At 38.5% G+C, this 19,599-nt stretch overlaps 1 protein-coding gene across 1 annotated transcript in view; it reads right to left on the bottom strand.

The window, feature by feature from the left end:
• Mdn1 (midasin AAA ATPase 1) overlaps positions 1 to 19,599 on the bottom strand; it is a 120,310-nt gene that overhangs the window by 86,915 nt on the left and 13,796 nt on the right. The window contains exons 8-21 of the mRNA XM_028779868.1: positions 18,507 to 18,610; positions 17,689 to 17,803; positions 16,188 to 16,372; positions 15,295 to 15,376; positions 14,572 to 14,667; positions 12,490 to 12,602; positions 11,253 to 11,401; positions 10,588 to 10,648; positions 7,313 to 7,524; positions 6,292 to 6,395; positions 5,222 to 5,366; positions 4,636 to 4,732; positions 1,652 to 1,765; positions 171 to 318 (exon numbers count right to left, since the gene is read on the bottom strand). Of these exons, the coding sequence (XP_028635701.1) occupies positions 171 to 318; positions 1,652 to 1,765; positions 4,636 to 4,732; positions 5,222 to 5,366; positions 6,292 to 6,395; positions 7,313 to 7,524; positions 10,588 to 10,648; positions 11,253 to 11,401; positions 12,490 to 12,602; positions 14,572 to 14,667; positions 15,295 to 15,376; positions 16,188 to 16,372; positions 17,689 to 17,803; positions 18,507 to 18,610 (1,725 nt within the window). The remainder of the gene's footprint in view (positions 1 to 170; positions 319 to 1,651; positions 1,766 to 4,635; positions 4,733 to 5,221; positions 5,367 to 6,291; positions 6,396 to 7,312; positions 7,525 to 10,587; positions 10,649 to 11,252; positions 11,402 to 12,489; positions 12,603 to 14,571; positions 14,668 to 15,294; positions 15,377 to 16,187; positions 16,373 to 17,688; positions 17,804 to 18,506; positions 18,611 to 19,599) is intronic.

Here is a 19,599-nt window from a genome sequence, read left to right as displayed (position 1 = left end):
TTTTACATATGGTAAAGTGGAAGAGAAAAGACAAGGGCAGCTCTTGTCTGAAGTGTTAAAAGAGACAAAGTCTCCTGGCAAGCACTGGCACATGTGGCACCTGCAACCCTACTCCCTCCCATTCATCGTGAGCCCATCTACCCAGCTTTTAAGTCAGACAATAGAAACACCTCATAGAGTGAGCGCTGGATGTTGCCACATGGGTTGGAAGCTGCAAACCGTAAAGCTCTGCAGAGGGTCCGAAGGCTGTAGTGAGGCCTGTGGCCAGTTCCATCTACCAATTTGGTCCCAGACTCTTTCCGCAAAGCAATGTAGAAGCTACGAAGAGGATGAAGTTTGGGCAGTTTTATTAAATAGTAATTATTTTTCTGCTGTTTATACCTCTATTGAAACTCCAAAGGCTATTTTCCTTTTTTCTCTTTCTGAAACAGGGTTTCTCTGTGTAGCTTTGGCTGTCCTGGAACTAGCTCTGTAGATCAGGCTGGCCTTGAACTCAAAGAGATCACATAATCTAAAGTTTATCTTTCAAACACTTTAATGAGTATCTTTGAAAAATCAGGAAATGCAACATCCTACTTTACTGGCCAAAGAAACCAGTGGAGCTGAGTGAGAAACTTGTGTCTTGTGGGCAAAGTAATAAGTTAGCAACTTAGTAGGAAAAGGCTGATTTATAAGTGTGTCAGAGTAGACTTTACCTGAGGGACAAATAAAGAACTACACACAGGAAACAGACTTCATGAGATTTGAAAGAACACAGCTCTATCTACCTTCAGTAATGTCGAACTGTTACAGAGACACATGATGTCTACTGACATACACTGTTAACACTAATGTCCTTCATAATGTCAGAAGACTGACATATGACCTCTACACTGTAAAGTGTTATGACTGGTCATCAGTTGCATGCCCACATGAAGCCAAACACAAATCATAGATAAAACCCAAGCCCCTGCACAATAGAAGTGCGGGACATTTGTCAGTCAAGGCTACAGAGTGCATGCTCAACACATACAAGACTCTGGGTCTGATATCCAGCATAACCAAAAGAACAAGCCATAAAATTATAAATGAATAGCTAATATCCTATTCCAACCCCTTCCTATATAGCACTGCCATCAGGAGGAGAGTGATTTGCTCAAAAGTGAGCTAATAGTTTCCAGCTTCATGGGTCAACAGGACACCTTAGAGTGTACAAAACACTATGGTCTTTCTATATGGCCTGCAATACATGAGAAAGAGACATGAAGTACCAACCCATACCAGTTTGATAGCTTACACATGCAAATCTCTTAGCTTTAAACCTAATTCAATTTACAATAGCAAACTAACTCCTTTTAGCTTTCTGTTTAGCTACTATGCAAATTTTAATTAGTAAAAAGACAAAGCAAAATATAAATAAAAGAACAATTTACTATTAGGAATTTAAGTACTAAGCTGTGAATATACAGAAGTAATTGATAACAGCACCTATTTATTTTCATATTTTCTTAAAGAATATTTGAGAGTATTCATATAAGGTTTCCATTTTAAAGCAAATCCTTTACTAGTTTCCTTCACATAGAAACAAATCATGAAAATGTGTATCTGCATGGAATGAATGAGTCTTTTATGTTCAGAAGTATTGTATAAAGATAAGCAAAGGACGACCTACTTTACGATTCCTTGCACAGTGTTCTTGCTCACACTCAGTCCTTTCAGATAATCCACAATAAGAATTTGTAAGTCTTCTTTACTTTCTAATTCTTCTACATAAAGTTCTGTGAACCTGTAAGAAAATTAATCATTTATAAGAAATTAGCATGTTCCACATCATTCTCTAGGGTAGCAGTTCTCAACCTGTAGGACATGACCCCTTTGGGAGAACAAACCTTTCAAGAGTTGCCTAAGACAATCATAAAACACAGACATTTATATTATGATTCATAACAGTAGCAGAATACTAGTTATGAAGTAGCAACGAAAATAATTTTATGGTTGGGGTTACCACAACTGTATCAAAGGGTCCTAGCATTAATTAGGAAAGCTGAAAACCACTGCTCTAGGGTCTAGCCTGGTGAGTCTCTTTTGCAGTCAACCTGTAGGCTAACACCAGGTTTCTCCCATGCCATATCTAACCTATACACCCAGCCAGACCTACCCCAACACTACAGGATTGGACCAAGAAGCATACCCTGTATACCAGCCTACTCTCCTATGTCCATCTGACTTTGTTCTTTCCAAGTCATTTGTGAGCTCTAGGTCCAACCCACTCATGCATTCTCTCTTGTCTATATGAGACACAGAACTAACAACATGTCTACATCTCACCACAAAAATAACAACATAAGACATCAAGACAGTATCTTAGCTCCAAACCTACCAGTCCTGTAGAGATGAACCAAAGGACACAGAATTTAAACGAACAAAATCTGATCAAAGAATTCAAGGAGTTTAAAGAAAGGAGAAAAAAATAGAAGGAGGAAAAAGTCCTGAGTGACAGAAACATAAGGCCGACAGAAATGATAAAGACAATATAGGACTTGAGAACAAAATTCAATCACAAAATATATTGTGGAGGAATTGAAAAAAAAACCAAAAGAAAACCAACCCCCAATAGCCTCACTAGAAAGCTCCTCAAAAAAGTCTGACAGGTAGAATCAAGCAGATGACTTATTAGGAGTCAAAGATCTTCAAAGCAGAGGGATATGAAACATTTTTAGGAACACAGGAAAGAAACAGGAAATGTGGAACACCACGGAAAAAAAAAAAAAAACCTTGAAATTATTACCATAGATGAGGAAGAATCCCAGTCCATGGCATACTATATTTTCAACAAGGTAATAGTAGAAAATGTACCTAAGCTGAAGAAAGATACAACTTATACAAATACAAGAAGAATACAGAACACCAAATAGACAAGACAGGAAATAAAATCCCCAAAGCATATAATAGTTAAAACATTAAGCATATATAACAAAGAAATAGTATTAAAAGCTACAAGAGAAAAAAGGTGCGAGTCAAATCATTTATAAAAGAAAACCCATCAAAATAACAGCTGATTTCTCAATGGAAACTTTGAACAGCCTGGAGCAATGCATTCCAAGTCATAAAAGGCTATGATGGCCAACCCAGAGAAACACACCAAGCAAAAACACCTGCCATAATCAAAAGAGAAAGAAACCCTTTCGAGGGTATAAACACTTACATCTAAAACCTAAACCCAAGGAATACAGGAAGTAGTACTTGGGCTGCTGAGAGGAATGAGCACAGGTGAGAGCACAGCTGAGCATGAGTCAAGAGCCGGGAGGCTGCTGTCCATATTAAAGTACATAACACCACGAAGAACAGCAGCCCCACCACCAATACCAGCAACACGATGGTAACAACTTACACACATACTTCAATACTAACTTCAATGGCCTCAATTCTCCAATCAAAAGATACATGTGGGCTGACTGAATGGATCTAAAAAGAACACTTGTCTATCTGCTATCTATAAGAAGCACACCTTAGTTTTAAAGAGTAAAATATAGACAAAAATGTTCCAATCAAATGGGACCTGTAATCAAGCAGGCATCACTATTCTGATACCTGACAAAACAGAATCAAACAAACTAAAACGAATCAGAAGTGATAAAGAGGGACATTTCATTCTAATCAAGGCAAAAATTAACTAACAAGATATTACTATCCTATTATAAATGGAAGTAAGTACCAAACACTGGGGTGCTCAATTTGATTTAAAAACAAAACAAAACCCTACTTCTGGGTTTAAGGATATAGATAAATAGATGGATCTTTTGAGTTCAAGGCCAGCTTAGTCTACATATCAAGTTCCGATATAACCAGGGTTACACAGTGAGATCTTGTCTCGAGATAAACAACAAGCTACACACATACATACTCACACCTATACACCTACTTCTCACATAATAAAAACTAAAATGGTATAGAAAAATATACCTTAATATAATTTCTAAAAAACTATCTGTAATATTTCCATTGTTTTTTAATAATGTAAATGGTAGATTGAACAGGCTTTCTAAAATATTACATTTATTTGTGGAGTGTACATAATGTATGAACAATGATGTCTGTCACTGTCACATTGCTGCTATACAGTCAGGGGACAGCTTGCAGGAGTTAGGTTTCTCCTTCCAACTCGTAGATTCTAGGGATTCAACTCAGGTTCTCATGCTTGGCAACAAGTGTTTTTATTCTCAAAGCCATTTTACTGGCCCCTAATTGACTTTACTGACTCTTTCCAAGCTTGAAACAACATAAATATTACTGACACTAAATCTTATTCTTCAGTATTACATATACAGAATGCCAAAACTAAGCACTTATCTACAAATGAATTTTCCCAAGTAGCTAAAAGATGTACTATGTTCAACAAGACCTACTAAGTATTACAGTAATCACCAAAGAACTACATACACAGCCTAGGATCAAATCAGAGAAATAGCATAAATAATAAACGACAATAGAGAATGGTTCTCCAGTGTTCTAGACTTTCTTACATGCCTACAATCTAGGAAAAAGAGAAAAAACAAGAAAACCAAGATTCCTCTATCAGATATCAGTAATTTAACCACTGTTTGAAGTTTGGTTATGTTGATATTACCAATAAAGAAAAGAAAACAAAGTTCTTACCTGTTTCTTATTCCTGGTGGAAGATTTCTTTTGCCCACATCAGTAGCTGGATTCATACATGCAAATAAACGAAAATCAGGGTGCCGAACCAGTGGCTCTGGTAAGAGAAAATTCAAAAATTTCAACAACTTTTAGCAATCAAGTGAGGACTCCAGAGAAAGACAATTTAAACTCACAGAGCACAAGGACCTGTTCCATCACTCATGTCTTTTCACTTTTTAGACAGACATGCGCGCGCGCGCGCACACACACACACACTCTCTCTCTCACAGCTTAATTTCATGCTGACCTTCAAGACTTTTTGGTGTGTTTGTTCACTTTTAATGATTTATTATTACCTAAGACCTACAGCGTATTTATTTGGACAATGTCTGCATATCTACAACTTAAATGCCTTAACAAATTACCTTATTCTTCTTTACATTCCCCATAGCTCCTAATTATATTTCAATATACTTCCCCAATAACTTATTACCTAAATAATAAATCCCATTGGAAGACCCATGCAGTGTGGGTCTAGAAGAATCTCATCTTTAACTGACCAAGACTTAGTGACAAGTCAAATCCCAAGGAGACTAAATGCTACCTGTATCTCCTCGATCAAGCAAAACCAGAGAGCCAGAAGATCCTTCAAGTAAGCCACTCAGACATTCCAGGGTTTCAGGAGCAGCTAAGTTAATCTCATCCAGTAAGATCCATTCTCCTTTCTTTATAGCCTGAGCTAAGGTACCCTGGAAGATAACATATTAAAGATTTTTTATTTTAAAAAGGCTCAGTTAGCAAAAGTAATTACACAAGTAAGGTTAAGAACAGAGGCTAGGGCATATTGTTCCCACAATATGCCAATACTTTAAGTGACAAATGACTACAGACAGTTGACAGTATTAGGCAAAGTAAACTCTGTACATGTTCAAAATGGTCAAGAAAGTATCTTTAAGCCTACAAGGTAAGATAATATAAATGAGTTATATGGATGGATGAACAAATAAACACAAACCAAATTCAGATAACGGAAAACATCCAAACACCCAAGGTTGGGTGGGGTTAGGGGTGGGGAAACCCCTTTGATCCCAGATCTGAGTTTCAGGTCAGCCAAGGGTACATAGCGAGTCCCTGTCAAAACCAGACAAACAAAAAAGCACCCGAAAAAAAAAATCATATCAAGACCCCAAATTTTTCAAATCAATATACTATTTGTAATTCATAGCCTATCACAGTGTATATATTTAAGAATATCAAAATAAATCTTTACTCAGCTCTCTATCACTGATGCTAAATTTAATCAAGATGGTACTTACCCACAGCAAATAGTAAAGGACCATGGCCTGGAATCAAATTAGGCACTGACTGGATCACACGTAATTCACATCCAAATGCAGATGTTCACATTGAAAACTATGCTGGAATCTGTACTTGGTCCATTATACAAAGGAGAAGTAACAGAGTACACTCTCCTCAGTACACATACCTGGTGCTCACTAAAACCTTACATACTGGGGAAGAACACTGCTCCCCATCTTCTCCTTACAGTGTTGTCTAGTAAGTATTTTCAGTCTTAAACAGCAGGAAAAGCACAAAGTCAACACAAAATAATAACCTTCCATACACTATTCTCCATCAAACTAACATCCGTTAACCTAAATTATAAATAAATACCTCCACAAAGGCAAACAAAAGGGCATTTTCAGTCATTTTCATTTGTTGCTGGGCGTGGTTGAGTCTAAGGCCAAATGCTTCCCATTTCTCCTTTAGAAGTAGCCCTAGGAAAGAATAACGACATGACCTTACGTTAGAAGGGGAATGGTTTCTATCTGAAATGTTCCCCATAGGCACATGCACATTCCCCGTGTAGAAGAACCATTTTTTTAATTTAGTTTTGTTTTTCTTAATACTGCATCAGTGTGGGCACCCTGAGACCAGAAGTGTGGGAATCCCCTGGAGTTGCATTTTACAGGTGACAAGATCCTTCAGTGAATAAAGGTCATCAAGCCTGACAACCTGGGTTCCATCCCTGAAATCCACAGGTACAAAGAGAGAACTGATTCCCAGCCGCTCTCTGCTTCAGGATTACTCTGATATAACCAACTATCATTATATATTCCTCTCACCACAGATGAGGCTGTTCCTGCTTGCTGCCATAGCTCCTCATCATGATAGACTAAAATTAATTTTAAAGCACAAAGCAAATAAATCTTCCTCCCTTAGAGTTGTCACATATTTTGGTTGAGTGATACAAAAGTTTGTAAATATGCTATATGGACAAAATACGACTCTCAAACAAAACCTTAAGGCTTGTGAAACAAGAGTGTTAAGCATCACAGACAAAAGTGTAAAGGACTAAGTCCAAACAGCTATACAATACCTATGCACCAGTCACCATTAGCACACATGTACACACACTCTGTAATGTATTTCCCCTTAGAAGGCCTTTGAAGGAGCTCTTATTATTACCATTTCATAGGCAGCGAGGAAGCAAAGTGAAGACAACTATGCTATCAAACATGTGTGTCATCCTCATTAGCAGGCAGTACCCCAGCACCATCCAGCCACCTTAATGAACTGTGTCTACAAGCATGGCAGCAGGAACACTTCAAAACTAGTTATCTTTGCCTGAAGAACTACAAAGTTCAACTCTGATCTTATTAATGAATCTGTCTCATGTCTTTCACATCCTTACCGGGCTGGCTCTCCTTTCCTTCTTTGGTAATAGCTGACTTTTGTACATGTTGCATTAGTTTGAGGAGATCATGCCATCGTTTCTGTCTGTAGCAAGTCTGAATGTGTCCCAAAAAAGTAAAGTTTTGTTTTTTGGAAAACGTCTGGACAAATAGTTCCTCAAATGTCTCTCGTAAGGGCAACCAAATAAGCTTATGGTCCACCGGTTTGAACCTTAAAAAAAAAAAAAAAAAAAAAAAAAGGAAATTTTACAAGTTCTTGAAACAGAAAGCAGGAAACACAGTGCAAACTAATCAAAGTCAGAGATATGACTAACAGCACCAGAGACCTCGTCAGTGTTTCGCTGGGATCTATTTTCACGCTTCAAGTGCGTGACATACTTATGATGAAGAGTAAACATTTTAAGCACTAAGAAAAGTTTTAAATTTCTAATGGCCAGCAAAAGATAATGTCATCTATTTTACAATTAGTCATATTCAAATAAACATATATGGAACAAACCATGTTTCAAGAAGTTTCTATGAGTTGAAGATGGAGCCCTGGTGGCTCAGAGAAAGCTGCTCTCAGCTTTGATCAGAGAAGCACTTTGCAGGGAACGGTGGCTAAAAGAAAGGAACTTCAAGTTTCCTCTCACTATCACACTGACAAGCATTTTTTAACCTCATTTGTTCAATAAAAATGTATGGAGCATCTTTCATTGCTAAGCTGTGAGTACGGCCTTCTGTAGTTTATAACCTAATCAGAGAGAGAACACAGAACACATTTCTATAAGCATCAGACAGTGCTTTAGGTACTATACTATACTAATTGCGGCAAAGGTTCAGCAATAGGGGCACTGGTGATGTATACAGCAGTGATAAAAGGTTTCCTCAAGAAGGGACATTTGAAAGAGATTTAAATCAAACAAGGAAGTGAACGAAGCACATATCTGTGAGATGCAGATGACACTTCTCAAGGATAATGGATAATTAATACGTGACAACCTAATGCCTGAAAACAGTTAAGTCAACATAAGTTTCAGCCGAATAAAAAAAGGGAACTGTGGCGGAATCTCACTCAGCTCCACCAAGGAGAGTGTTGGAGAAGTGCCAGAGTTCATTATGAATGCCTTGCTGGCAAAAATATACCTGATATATTCTAGATGTTCTGAGAAGAGGGAAAGAAAATTTGAGGAAGACAGTGATGTGATCTGCTAAGATTATAAAGCAGCTGTTCTCAATTTGTGGGTAACACATCAGTTATTTACATTACAATTCATAACAAAAATTAAAATTCATAATAGAAACAAAATTATAGTAATGAAATAGCAATGAAATAACTTTATGTTTGGGGGTCACCAAACCATGAGAAACTATTAAAGGATCACAGCATTAGGAAGGTTGACACCCACTGCTCGAATGGGACTACTGTTGTACGAGAAGGAAAAAGATTTAGGAAGTCAGGAGAAGCAAGGTGACAAGACCAAGCACTGAACCAGACCAAAGAGACTAAACAAAATTCATGCCATCTAAAGAACAGTGCTGGACCTAAAAGCACTAGGGGCTGGCCCAGACTAAGTCAGTACTGTACTAGTCGAGAACACAGAACATCAAGACAGGACCAACTTTCAATTCTGGACCAACTACTACCCAGAACAGGGACAGCGCCACTCCAGTCCTCACAGTTCTCTCAAGTGCATGGTGAGGAGTCTGTCTGTGCATCAGGATTGCTAGGGAAGCAGCACAGATAAAGGACTCAAAAGAGTGGCATGGACATAAGGACTGCACAGACTTAGTCACTGTAATTATTACTAAGAACTGCCTCTGCTACTGTCCATCTATAGTAGCTATAAAAGATTAGTTCAGTAGTTCAAATGAGACCATTTCCTGAAAAGAAAAACTGGCTTATTAAAGGCTGAGCTTAGTACTGGAAGCTCAGTTAAGGCACTGCAGATATCAACTGATGAAGGAAACATGTCACATGTGTATCACAAGGACACTTACTACCCACAAGCCTGAAGATCACCTTCAGCAAGTCCTCACTCCATTCCCCAAAATAAAAGAAAAAAGACATATGCATCTTAGAAAAGAGAAGCAATTCAATCAATGCAACACAGACATTCAAAGGAATGCAGCTACAGGAGGAATGCGGAAACAGACCTACATGCAACTTTAAAATAAAGTACTCGACATATCTTCTGGAAATGGTATTTTAGGGGCAACTTCAGAAATTTCTGTCAAACAGAATATGATCCAAAACATCTGCCCCATCAAGGATACCAACTACATATGACATAAACTAGGGCTACATTTAAGAACTCATCTTAAAATAGCTACAACAAAGGAAAAGGACTTTGCACACTGATATATGAAACAATGGAAAAAGAAGACAGAAAACAGCTCATGCTGAATTATGAAATGAACGATGCAGAAGGAAGCACTACATCTTCACTTACAACTGGGCTGAGTGAGCTCAGCGTTCATTCATCCCTTTTCAGTGTCATTTCTTTTACGAATGGTCTGAGCATGGCAGAGAACTTAGAGTGGCCATTTTATCTATGTTTAATTTTCATCAGTCTCCTCTTCATTCTCTTTACTAACTTGAATTATAGATGATTCACAAGTCTCAGTGATAAGTGGGCATGTGCTCTGTGTTTTACTGCTTTGTGCTAGTCACTTCCCTCTTGGGGGCACACTGCCTTTATGCTCTCCTCATCCTCCTGGAAATTGGTTTTCTCTCCTCCCAATTAATATAAAGATGTGTGTGTGCACACGTGTGCGCTGCCTACCAGAAACCCATTGTAAATAAGACACAGCTCAGATGAACATAAAATTTAATTAAGCACAAACGTAAGAGTCTTGCCATTCTCTTGTAATGTTTTCTGAGAAGGCTGAGGCAGAAGGATCACCAGGTTCATAAGGAGGAGGCCAACCTGGGCTATGCTACAAGAAAAGAAAAGCAGTATGTATGATATATATACAGAGCATAATTTCATTTGTTCTGAAACAATTCATATCCATGCCCATGTTTGTGTGTATGTAGAGACTGCAAAAAAGGAATGCCAATCTGTAACTAGTGGTTCTTTCCAGGGAAACCGACTATATATGGAATGAGGCCGTTTTAAACTTGACTATCCTTAGACTTACTACTTAGAAGAACAAACTGTACTGTGATGGGAGAAGGGGAACAGGTCTTTGCATAATGTCCAAGAAGAATAGATTTGACAAGCAAATGGCATTTCCCAACTCTAGCGATAAACACAACATAACATTTTAATAGTATCTGAATCACACTTACCCTCCAAGCAAGTCTGCAGTGTCACTTTGTTGGTTCATATTGACAACTCTCAGATGCTGGCCTTTAAGAAACAAAGGAAAAGAATAATGTTAAACATTTAAAGGAGTCAAGCTTTGATGGTACATGTCTCTAATCCCAAGCAGATCTCTATGAGTTATAACCCAGCCTGGCCTGAAAAGTAAGTTCCAGAACAGCTAGAAATATAAGCAGAACTTGTTTCAAAAACCATAAACAACCAAACAAAAGCTTACTGGAAAATCACAATGCATTCCTTAAGAAGGCAGGGCAAGTTTCCACAAATGTGTTTTCTTTGACTTCCTCTATTAATTTCAGAAGCCTTAGAATTCCTTAACATCTAGAAATTATAACCAATAAAAAGATTCTTCAGCCGGGTGGTGGCAGCGCAGACAGAGGCAGAGGCAGACAGATCTCTATGAACTCAAGGCTAGTCTGGTCGACACAGTGAGTTCCAGGATAGCCAGATCTACATGGTGAGCTTGTCTTGAAAATACAAAAAAAAAACCCAAACAAACAAAAAGATCCTTCAATAAGTTGATGCCTATAAATTAGGACTAAAAATCCAGAGTATATATTACTATTTGGCCATAAAAAGGAGTAAGACATTTTAAAAAGTTGCCTAAAAACTTAATTAAGCACAAGATTACCTGTGGCATGAGCCAAGTGCTGGACAGCGGAGGTTTTACCAGTTCCTGTCTCTCCCACTAACAATACAGGTTCCCCTTGACTGACACACACTGCGAGCTGCTCAAGAAGAACAGAGGATGGGCGCGTAGCAGCAAAAGTGTACTTCTCTCTAGGAAAAGGAAAAGGGGATTTATAAGCTAGTTAGGCCAGGCATGATGGCTTGGGCAGAATGATAGGAATTAGGGCAGCCTAGAAAATCTAGTAACATCCTACTTCAAACTTAGTAACAAGGAATGTAGCTCAGAGGTATAGTCTTGTGCCAAATCATAGAAGAAAAATAAAACAGAGAAAAACAAACATCTAGGCTTCAAGCTTTTCTTAGTGTTGGATATAAAAAACAAATCCAAAGAAAAATGAGAAAATAAACCAGAGTAATTTTCTTCATATTGTAACATATTCTTAGAACATACAGACTACAAATTTACCATGCTCTACAAATACTGAACAGCCATTCAACTGTTAAGTGTCAAACATATCAAGATAACACCTGTGGTTAAGATGCTATGTTCTGGACACCTAAAACATAAGACACGACCTGCACAACATATTCTTGAACAACTCACTTTATCTGTATTAGCTTCAATTTCTCATTTACATAGGGACTGGAAAGTGGCTCAGCAGGTAAAGGCACTTACCGCCCATGACAAAAGCCTAACAACCATAGTTGCCCTGTGACGTTTACATTACATGCCATAGCATATACAACCACAAATACACATCATACAGATACACATGTATCTTGAAGTATTTAAAGAATATTATATAACTATAATGTGTTAAAATGTCTTCCCCCAAAATTGAGTCTAACCAGAACCCGTGACTATGACTTGTCTTAAGGTGGGCAGGGGTGTGTGCTTGCTTCACTTCAGTGGCTGGTGTGATTGCTTGTATCTCAAACACCATGAGATGCCAAAACCACATTTCCTATATACATTATTTAGAATTCTATATGATCCTAGCCATCAAGTAATTTACACACCAGGGCAGCCTGATACACACTTAAGCATATTTCACTAAATAAACTGGAGTAAGTCAGATCAAGGACTTCTATCAGCTCTAAGCTGCTAACAGCCATCAATATCATGTTCCTAGAACCTATTTTAGAAAATTACTGTTTCTCCAACATGCAGCAAACTGTAGGTCCAGCCCAGGCACGCTCTGTTCAGACACAATCTGCAGCTAGTGAACTCTACTTACTTCTGTATGTGAACAACTTCACTTTGTTTCCGCAAAAGCCGCACTCGACCTACTTGGACGTCTAGCTCATTAATGACAATTTCTGGTTTATAAAGTTTACAGAAAAATTCAGCCTGTGAGAAAGAAAGATTTCAATTAAGTTAAAAATCTACCTGTTTTTAAACATTTCTTTAGCCAAAGTATCTAAATGAACCAACCCTTCTCACCAACACTCTACCATGAAAGTGGTGTCTACTTCCAAGACACCTAAGTTAGCATTACATCAAGGGTTTCTGTGTTCTTATTTTCTTTTACTTTCCAAGTGTTTTAAATGCGTAACACTTCACACACATCCAAGAAGTGGTGTCAAAGACAGCTAGTGTTAATTGTCAGCCTGACTGAATTCACTATTATCCAGAAGACATAGTTGCTGGCCATGCCTAGGAAGGACTGTAATGATGCTGCTGATTGACATGGGAAGATCCATCTTGACTCTGGGCAGCAGTATTCTCTGGGTAGGTGCCCTGAACTGTAGAAATGAAGGCAAGCTGAGCACTAACATTAAAGCATTCCTTGCTTTCTGTCCCTTGACTGTAGATACAATCTGACCGGCTCTCTCAAGCTCCCACCTCTGCGATTTCCCTGGGCTTTCACTTTGAACTGTGACCAAAACAAACCCATTCCCTAAGTTGCTTTATTAGGGGATTGTATCATAGCAACAGAAAAGAAACTATAACAGTATCCTTCAGTCAACTACTGTCTAGATAAAAGTGAACACACTGACATTTACCAAGAGCTTAGAAGAAAAGAAAATCCATTCCTAACATAAAGTCAATTGTTCTTTAACTGTGCTTTTGGCAGCTTTGTGTTCCTAACAATAAAGTAAGACTCCACGGTCTGTCTCTAGAGGAAGAAAAGCTGCAGCAGACGTTCCCAGAAGTCTAAAGAGTAGCCATTCATCTCTTACTTTCTCACTTACAAAGAACCCAGATAAAAGCTCACGTTTGAGCCTAGAATAAATCGGCAAAATGTTTATAGGGAGCCCTCACCTCCGAATCAGTAAAGGAAACATTGACCCATCTAAGCCAATCACAATAGTGTTTCACACCCTTTGCTTATTGTGATGAACTCACTTACCAGCTGTTTTCAGGACGGTACTCCAGTCTGAGCCCAAACCATCCCCACTACCGCAAAAGCTCAACAAACAACTTTACTATTACAATTACTGGTCTAATATTTCAAGTAAGAATGCCTTTATTAACCCAGCCTTTCTTCAGGGCTCAACACCACCAATACCACAGCTCAAAGGCTTTCCCCTTTAAAAACTGTGTGTGTGCATGTGTGTGTGTGTGTGTGTGTGTGTGTGTGTATATATATTCCCCCCACTGTACATCAAATCTCGGACCTCATGAATGTTGAGCACACATACTATCACCGAGTTACAATTTTCACTTCTCAAAAACACACATCTTGATTTAAAAAACAAAAGGTAAGATCTCCCCACAACCTCAGTGTTGAATCTAATGAACCTACTTAGTTCCAGTCACTGAAATCGTTCTTTTCATTGTTAATGAAAACAATAAGCTAGGGTTGTGGCACATGTCTTTAATCTCAGTACTCTGGAGCAGAGGCAGGTAGATTATGTGTTCCAGGCCAGAAAGAGCTACATAGTGAGGCACTGCATAAAAACAATAAACATATAAAACTAAAACACTTAAAAAGAAAAATGTGTACACTGAAGTAGAGTACGATGTTCATGACAGTGTTTCTACTCTGAAAACAAGATGTTCACTGAAAAGCTAGAAAACAAGGTCTATACGATACACAGAGGACAGGAATAGTCACTTTAAGAATGTACTATCCCCGTCAGGCAGTGGTGGCACACGCCTTTAATCCCAGCATTTGGGAGGCAGAGGCAGGCGGACTTCTGAGTTCGAGGCCAGCCTGGTAAGATTGAGTTCCAGGACAGCCAGGGCTATACAGAGAAACCCTGTCTCGGAAAAAAAAAAAAAAAAAAGTACTATCCCTGACATGGAGTAATGGACCATTAATGATTAAAGAGGAATCAGCAGCCCAGCCTTCTTTCAACATGGAGGCACATACCTTTTTCTTAGAAATGTTCAGTTTGCTTCCAATAATTTCTGCCATTTTCAGTTTTTTTGTCTGCTCAGAAAGCATGGCGGTGAAACAGTCCATAGCCTATTAAGACAACCAAGGGGAAACAAGAGTAATACATTGGGCAAGAAGGATGGCTTAAGAGCATGCACTGCTCTAGCAGAGGACCCAAATTCAGTTCCTACCACTAATGTTGGACAGCTCTCAACTGTCTGTAACTCTAGTGCCAGAGCATCCAATGCCATCTTCTAATATTTATGGGCATCTACATTCATATCTAGGAACCCACAGACAGACAGACAGACAGACAGACAGACACACACACAATTAAAAATCTTTTCAGTAATCCATTAGTTAGATTAAATCCATTAGTTAGATTAAATTATGGAGTATCATTCATTATATTCAATTTCTTTCTCTCTCCTTCCCACCTGTGGGTGCATTCAGGCAACTAAAAGCTCCTGCCATCATAATTTTCCCATCATGATGGAAGAAACCAATACAAATCCTTTCCTATTTTCAACATAAATACTGCTTATTTACTATACTACTAAAGCACTTGTATAGGAATATTTATAGATGCATACATCACAACTGCCAAAAGATGAAAGCATATCTGATTAGCTTGAAGGCAGTTCAGTTTTAAGTAGCTAGGGGGTAAACGGTAGCTAGAGAACCTGGTAGCCACTGAAGACACCAACAACATCTTACCTCCTGAAAAACATTCAACAATGCTGTTGAAGATGTACTGTCAAAGCCATGAGCAACTCTATTACACCAATTCAGCAGATCCCTTAAAAACAAACAAAACATAGACTAAAGAGATGCCAATCTATTTAGCCCTCTTAAATCTAAGATTTTGTGATGACTAAAGTCTCCCCTTTTTTCTACCAATGTGAAGGAAAAAGTACTTTAGATTAAGTTCTTAACCATACTAATGTCTCCCCAACCCACAGCAGAAAAGGTAACAAGAAAGAAAAGAGACTAAATCCTACCGAAGTCAGGGCACCCACTCATTCCTAATCCCCACCGAGAATGAAGAGTTGAAACATAGAACTCATTATAAGGAGCAAATCCAGAAAGGATTTAAGATCTTTTAAGAAAGACCAGGTATGGTGACACATGTTTGTAATCCCAACATTTGGGAGGCAGCTACGGGTTGTATTGAGTTAAAGGCAAGCCTAGTCTACATAGAGTTCCAAGACAGCCGAGGCTACACAGAGACTCTGAATCAATCCCCACCTCTACCACATAAAAAACCCCTACCACATAAGAAATACAAATGAACAAACAAATAAGCAACCAAGCAACTATTTAAATTAATTTTTAAAGCTCTCGTTTTGAGCTATGCAGGCTCTGTATCCCAGTTTGGGTCTACAGCCAGGCCAGGCCTAGAGGATCTTCCTGCCGCGGACACTGAGGATGCAACAATTAAAACATTCAAGGTACCCTCATCCTACCTTGCCCAAAGGGATCTGATCTCTCATGCAACCCACATGCTTAATCCGTAAACCTGACCTGTCAAGACCATGCGCTTCTAACTACAAACTTTCCAGCAAAGGTAGTTTTAAAATATCAACTGAAAGCAATGTGTAGTCTAGTACCTCAAAGATAATTCTCTTCCCTCAAGGACCACACTTCTGTTTTCTCTCTCAGCTTCTGGAACTTCTTGTGATGCCTTGTCGTAGCCAACACTTGGACAGCAATGTTTTTCTCCAGTAAGCTCCATATAAATGTCAAGTAAGTGATCAGTTGCAGATAAGAGGCTTGGGTATCTGCTCTGAAGAACCTGACTCAGGGAGAGGAAAAAAAAATTCAACAGCTAGAGAAACTCTTAAAAGTATCTTAGCAACTTAGCAGAAGAAAGTTGTCCTAGTCTGGCCAAGGACCTGGGTCCTAGCCCTAGCACAGGGATGGGGAACATACACCAACTACTGACACTTTGTACTCTCCCTTTGCTCCCACCCATTCACCATACTTAAATCTCATGGCTTGTCTCCCTCCTCATACTGTTGACAAACGAGCCATCTATAATAGTTTAGAGAACAAAATGAAGACACCCAAGTAACAACCCATAGGTACCCAAGTACAAGGAATTCATTCACTAAAGAATTCCTTAAGAACTACTTTGTGTTAAGTTTCACCATGTAACCCTAAAATAAATAAAAAGGTGTATAGGAAAGAAAATTAAAGCAGAGCACAAAAGAAGAGTCACTAATAAGAAGCAGTTAAATTCTGAAAGATAAAAGCAGAGTTTTGAAGCTCCAGGTCCAGTGCTAATCATTCCAGCAGGTACACAGCACTGCAGTGGAGAACATTCCATACGTACTACCCAACCCAACACTTTATATAAAGTTGATGTGCTTACTAACTTCTGTTTGACAGGGAAATTAACATAGAAGAGGAACCCTAAGTTCATCTGCCTTGTCTCAGAAGGATATCACCTTGGAAAATGAACAATGTAGTCAGGGATGCTTGGGAGGCAAGGAAGATTTCAAGGAGTAGAAAAGGAGCCTGTAAGTCACAGGTGCCTGAGCAGACACTGCCAGCAGAGAATACAGGCCCTACTCAAGATATAATTGGGACACGAAGTTTGAGAAAATGGCAGAGCAGTGGTGACACACACCTTTAATCCCAGTGGTTGGGAGGCAGAGACAGGTGAATATCTGTGAATTCAAGACCAGCCTGGCACTTGGAAGAAGGAGGCAGGCAGATTTCTGAGTTCAAGGCCAGCCTGGTCTACAGAGTGAGTTCCAGGACAGTCAGGATTACACAGAGAACGAAAAACCAAAGAAGACCAGCCTGGTGTACAGAGTGAATTCTAAGATAGCCAGGGCTACAAAGAGAAATTCTGTCTCAAAAAATCCAAGAAGAAGAAAAAAAAAAAAAAGAATGAGGGTTAAAAAAATGTTAGGTGTGCTGAGATCAGCATTCTGTTTTAAAGTGCAGCATCTCTAGTTCCAAGGCAGTGGATGTCTTTTCCTGAACTAGGCTTCAGATATTTCATTTAGGCATGCTTCTTTATTTCTACCTAAGTGGAGCTTCTGGAATTTTCGTGATGAAAAATAGAAATGAAAAGTACTCTTGTTATCCAAAGCTGCATACCTCATTCAGGTCTTTCTTGTCCAGATTATGCAGGTGAATTTTGGTCCAGTATTTGTCTAGCATAGTAGCATGACTATTCAGTGGTCGGTACCAACTTCCTCCACAGTTCAAGAGCCTGCATTGCAAAGGAGAAAATTCAAACAGTGGCACATAAAAGCTTCATATTTTATGCTGAGTTACAGTCAACCTCCTTCACATCCAGGGTACTCCCCCAAAATCTATGATGGATGACTGAAACCAGACAGTACAAAATCTACACATAGATACCAATGGTTAAGTTTTATTAATTAGGCAAAACAAGAGATAACAAACAAAAATAAAGTAAAACATCCCCACTCCTTGGAGAAACAGAAGCTTACTGAGTTTGATGACAGCCTATTGTACAACAAGTCTCTACAACAAATCTATGAAACTCTAAAACAATCAATTAGAACATTATAAAAGTTAATTAATTTTTATTTCTATAGTTTTCCATTAAAATTTTCAAATTCCACTGACTGAGCAACTAAAACCATGGTAAGTGAAATCATAAATAGAGAGACTGCTATACGACCCCTTATTCATAAATAAAAGCTGCCATTTTAGTGCTAGATACAGGTAAATTAGGGCAGGTGAAAATTTAATGGCTGATACTTGACCCACAATCTTTTAAAAAAAAAAGACTAATAGAATTTTTATCCAATTGTTTTTAAATCACTGGAATATGCTATGGTGTATTTAGATATCAATGATAAGATGTTTCTGTAAAATATAACTGGCTTCAGCAAAACAAAAACCAAAAATGGTTTGAGAATCAGAACAGAAAGAGTCACACATACCTCCTGGTTGCAAACAACTGAAATGTAGGAGCTACTTTCAAACAGTCACCTTGGCCAGGAATCAGAAGTTCTCCATTTTCCAGTAGAGGGATCAACACAGAAACCTAAATCACAAAACCCCATTGATAAGGGACAGAGGTAACAATCAAACAAGCAGCAAGCAAGCAAGCAAGCAAGGAAGCAAGCAAGCAAGCACCACCTGTCTCCAAATGATGGACATATCTTTAAAGGAAACACCATCCAGTTTTACAGTGCAAACTGCAATCAAATGCATTTGTGTTTTCTAAATTGTACTCCAGTACGCCACCTTATTTACTCAATATTCACTGAGTGCTACTGTAGCCCAGAGAAAAGCAAGACAGTAGGATGTAAATAGGACTTTCAAGAGATGCAAAAGAACAAACATCATGATAAGCTTAATTCACTGAACCTGCTCCAAACATAAAAAGATTCACTAAATCATAAAGAATGGCCAGAATCAGCTAGATTTGGTAGGAGAGAAATGACTCTCCCAACACATAACCAATATTTGTCTTCTCTAATATGTACAATTCAATATGCACTTAATGTGAAGATTCAAATTACAGAACCTATGTAGAGACACCTTAACCTTAGGACATCTTTTTGATAATTTAAGGATTTCAGAGGAAACAGAAACTGCCACTTCACTGCAGAAGTGATCTTTCTAAAAACCAAAACAGGCCACCATGTGGCATGCTCCTATTATCACTGCAGAGGCAAGAGCAATGTCATTCCAAGATCAACATGCGCTACAGAGCAAATTTCACAGCTGCCTGATAAAAAGCATCTCAAAAATCCAATCATTTGTAGTCCTATTCTATAGCTGCCACACCTGGAAAGTTCATTTCAAAGTTCCCAATGCATCACTAACTGTTCCTACCAGGAGTAAGACAGCTCACTGTACTCAATCACTACAAAAAATAGCACAAAACATTCAATAAATACTCTGAGACAGAAGACAAGTGAAGAAACTCAAGTTCTCAAGTCAGATTAAGCAGGTAACTATAAATGAGCTTCTTACAATATATCATGTAAAACTCAGAACACCAAACTATCTGCAGAAACTGTGGAC

This window comes from Grammomys surdaster, unplaced genomic scaffold, assembly GCF_004785775.1.
Source record: "Grammomys surdaster isolate TR1022 unplaced genomic scaffold, NIH_TR_1.0 97, whole genome shotgun sequence".
NCBI classification, from domain to species: Eukaryota; Metazoa; Chordata; class Mammalia; order Rodentia; family Muridae; genus Grammomys; species Grammomys surdaster.
Note: the sequence above shows the minus strand (reverse complement) of the source record. Positions and strands in the feature narration are given on the sequence as shown.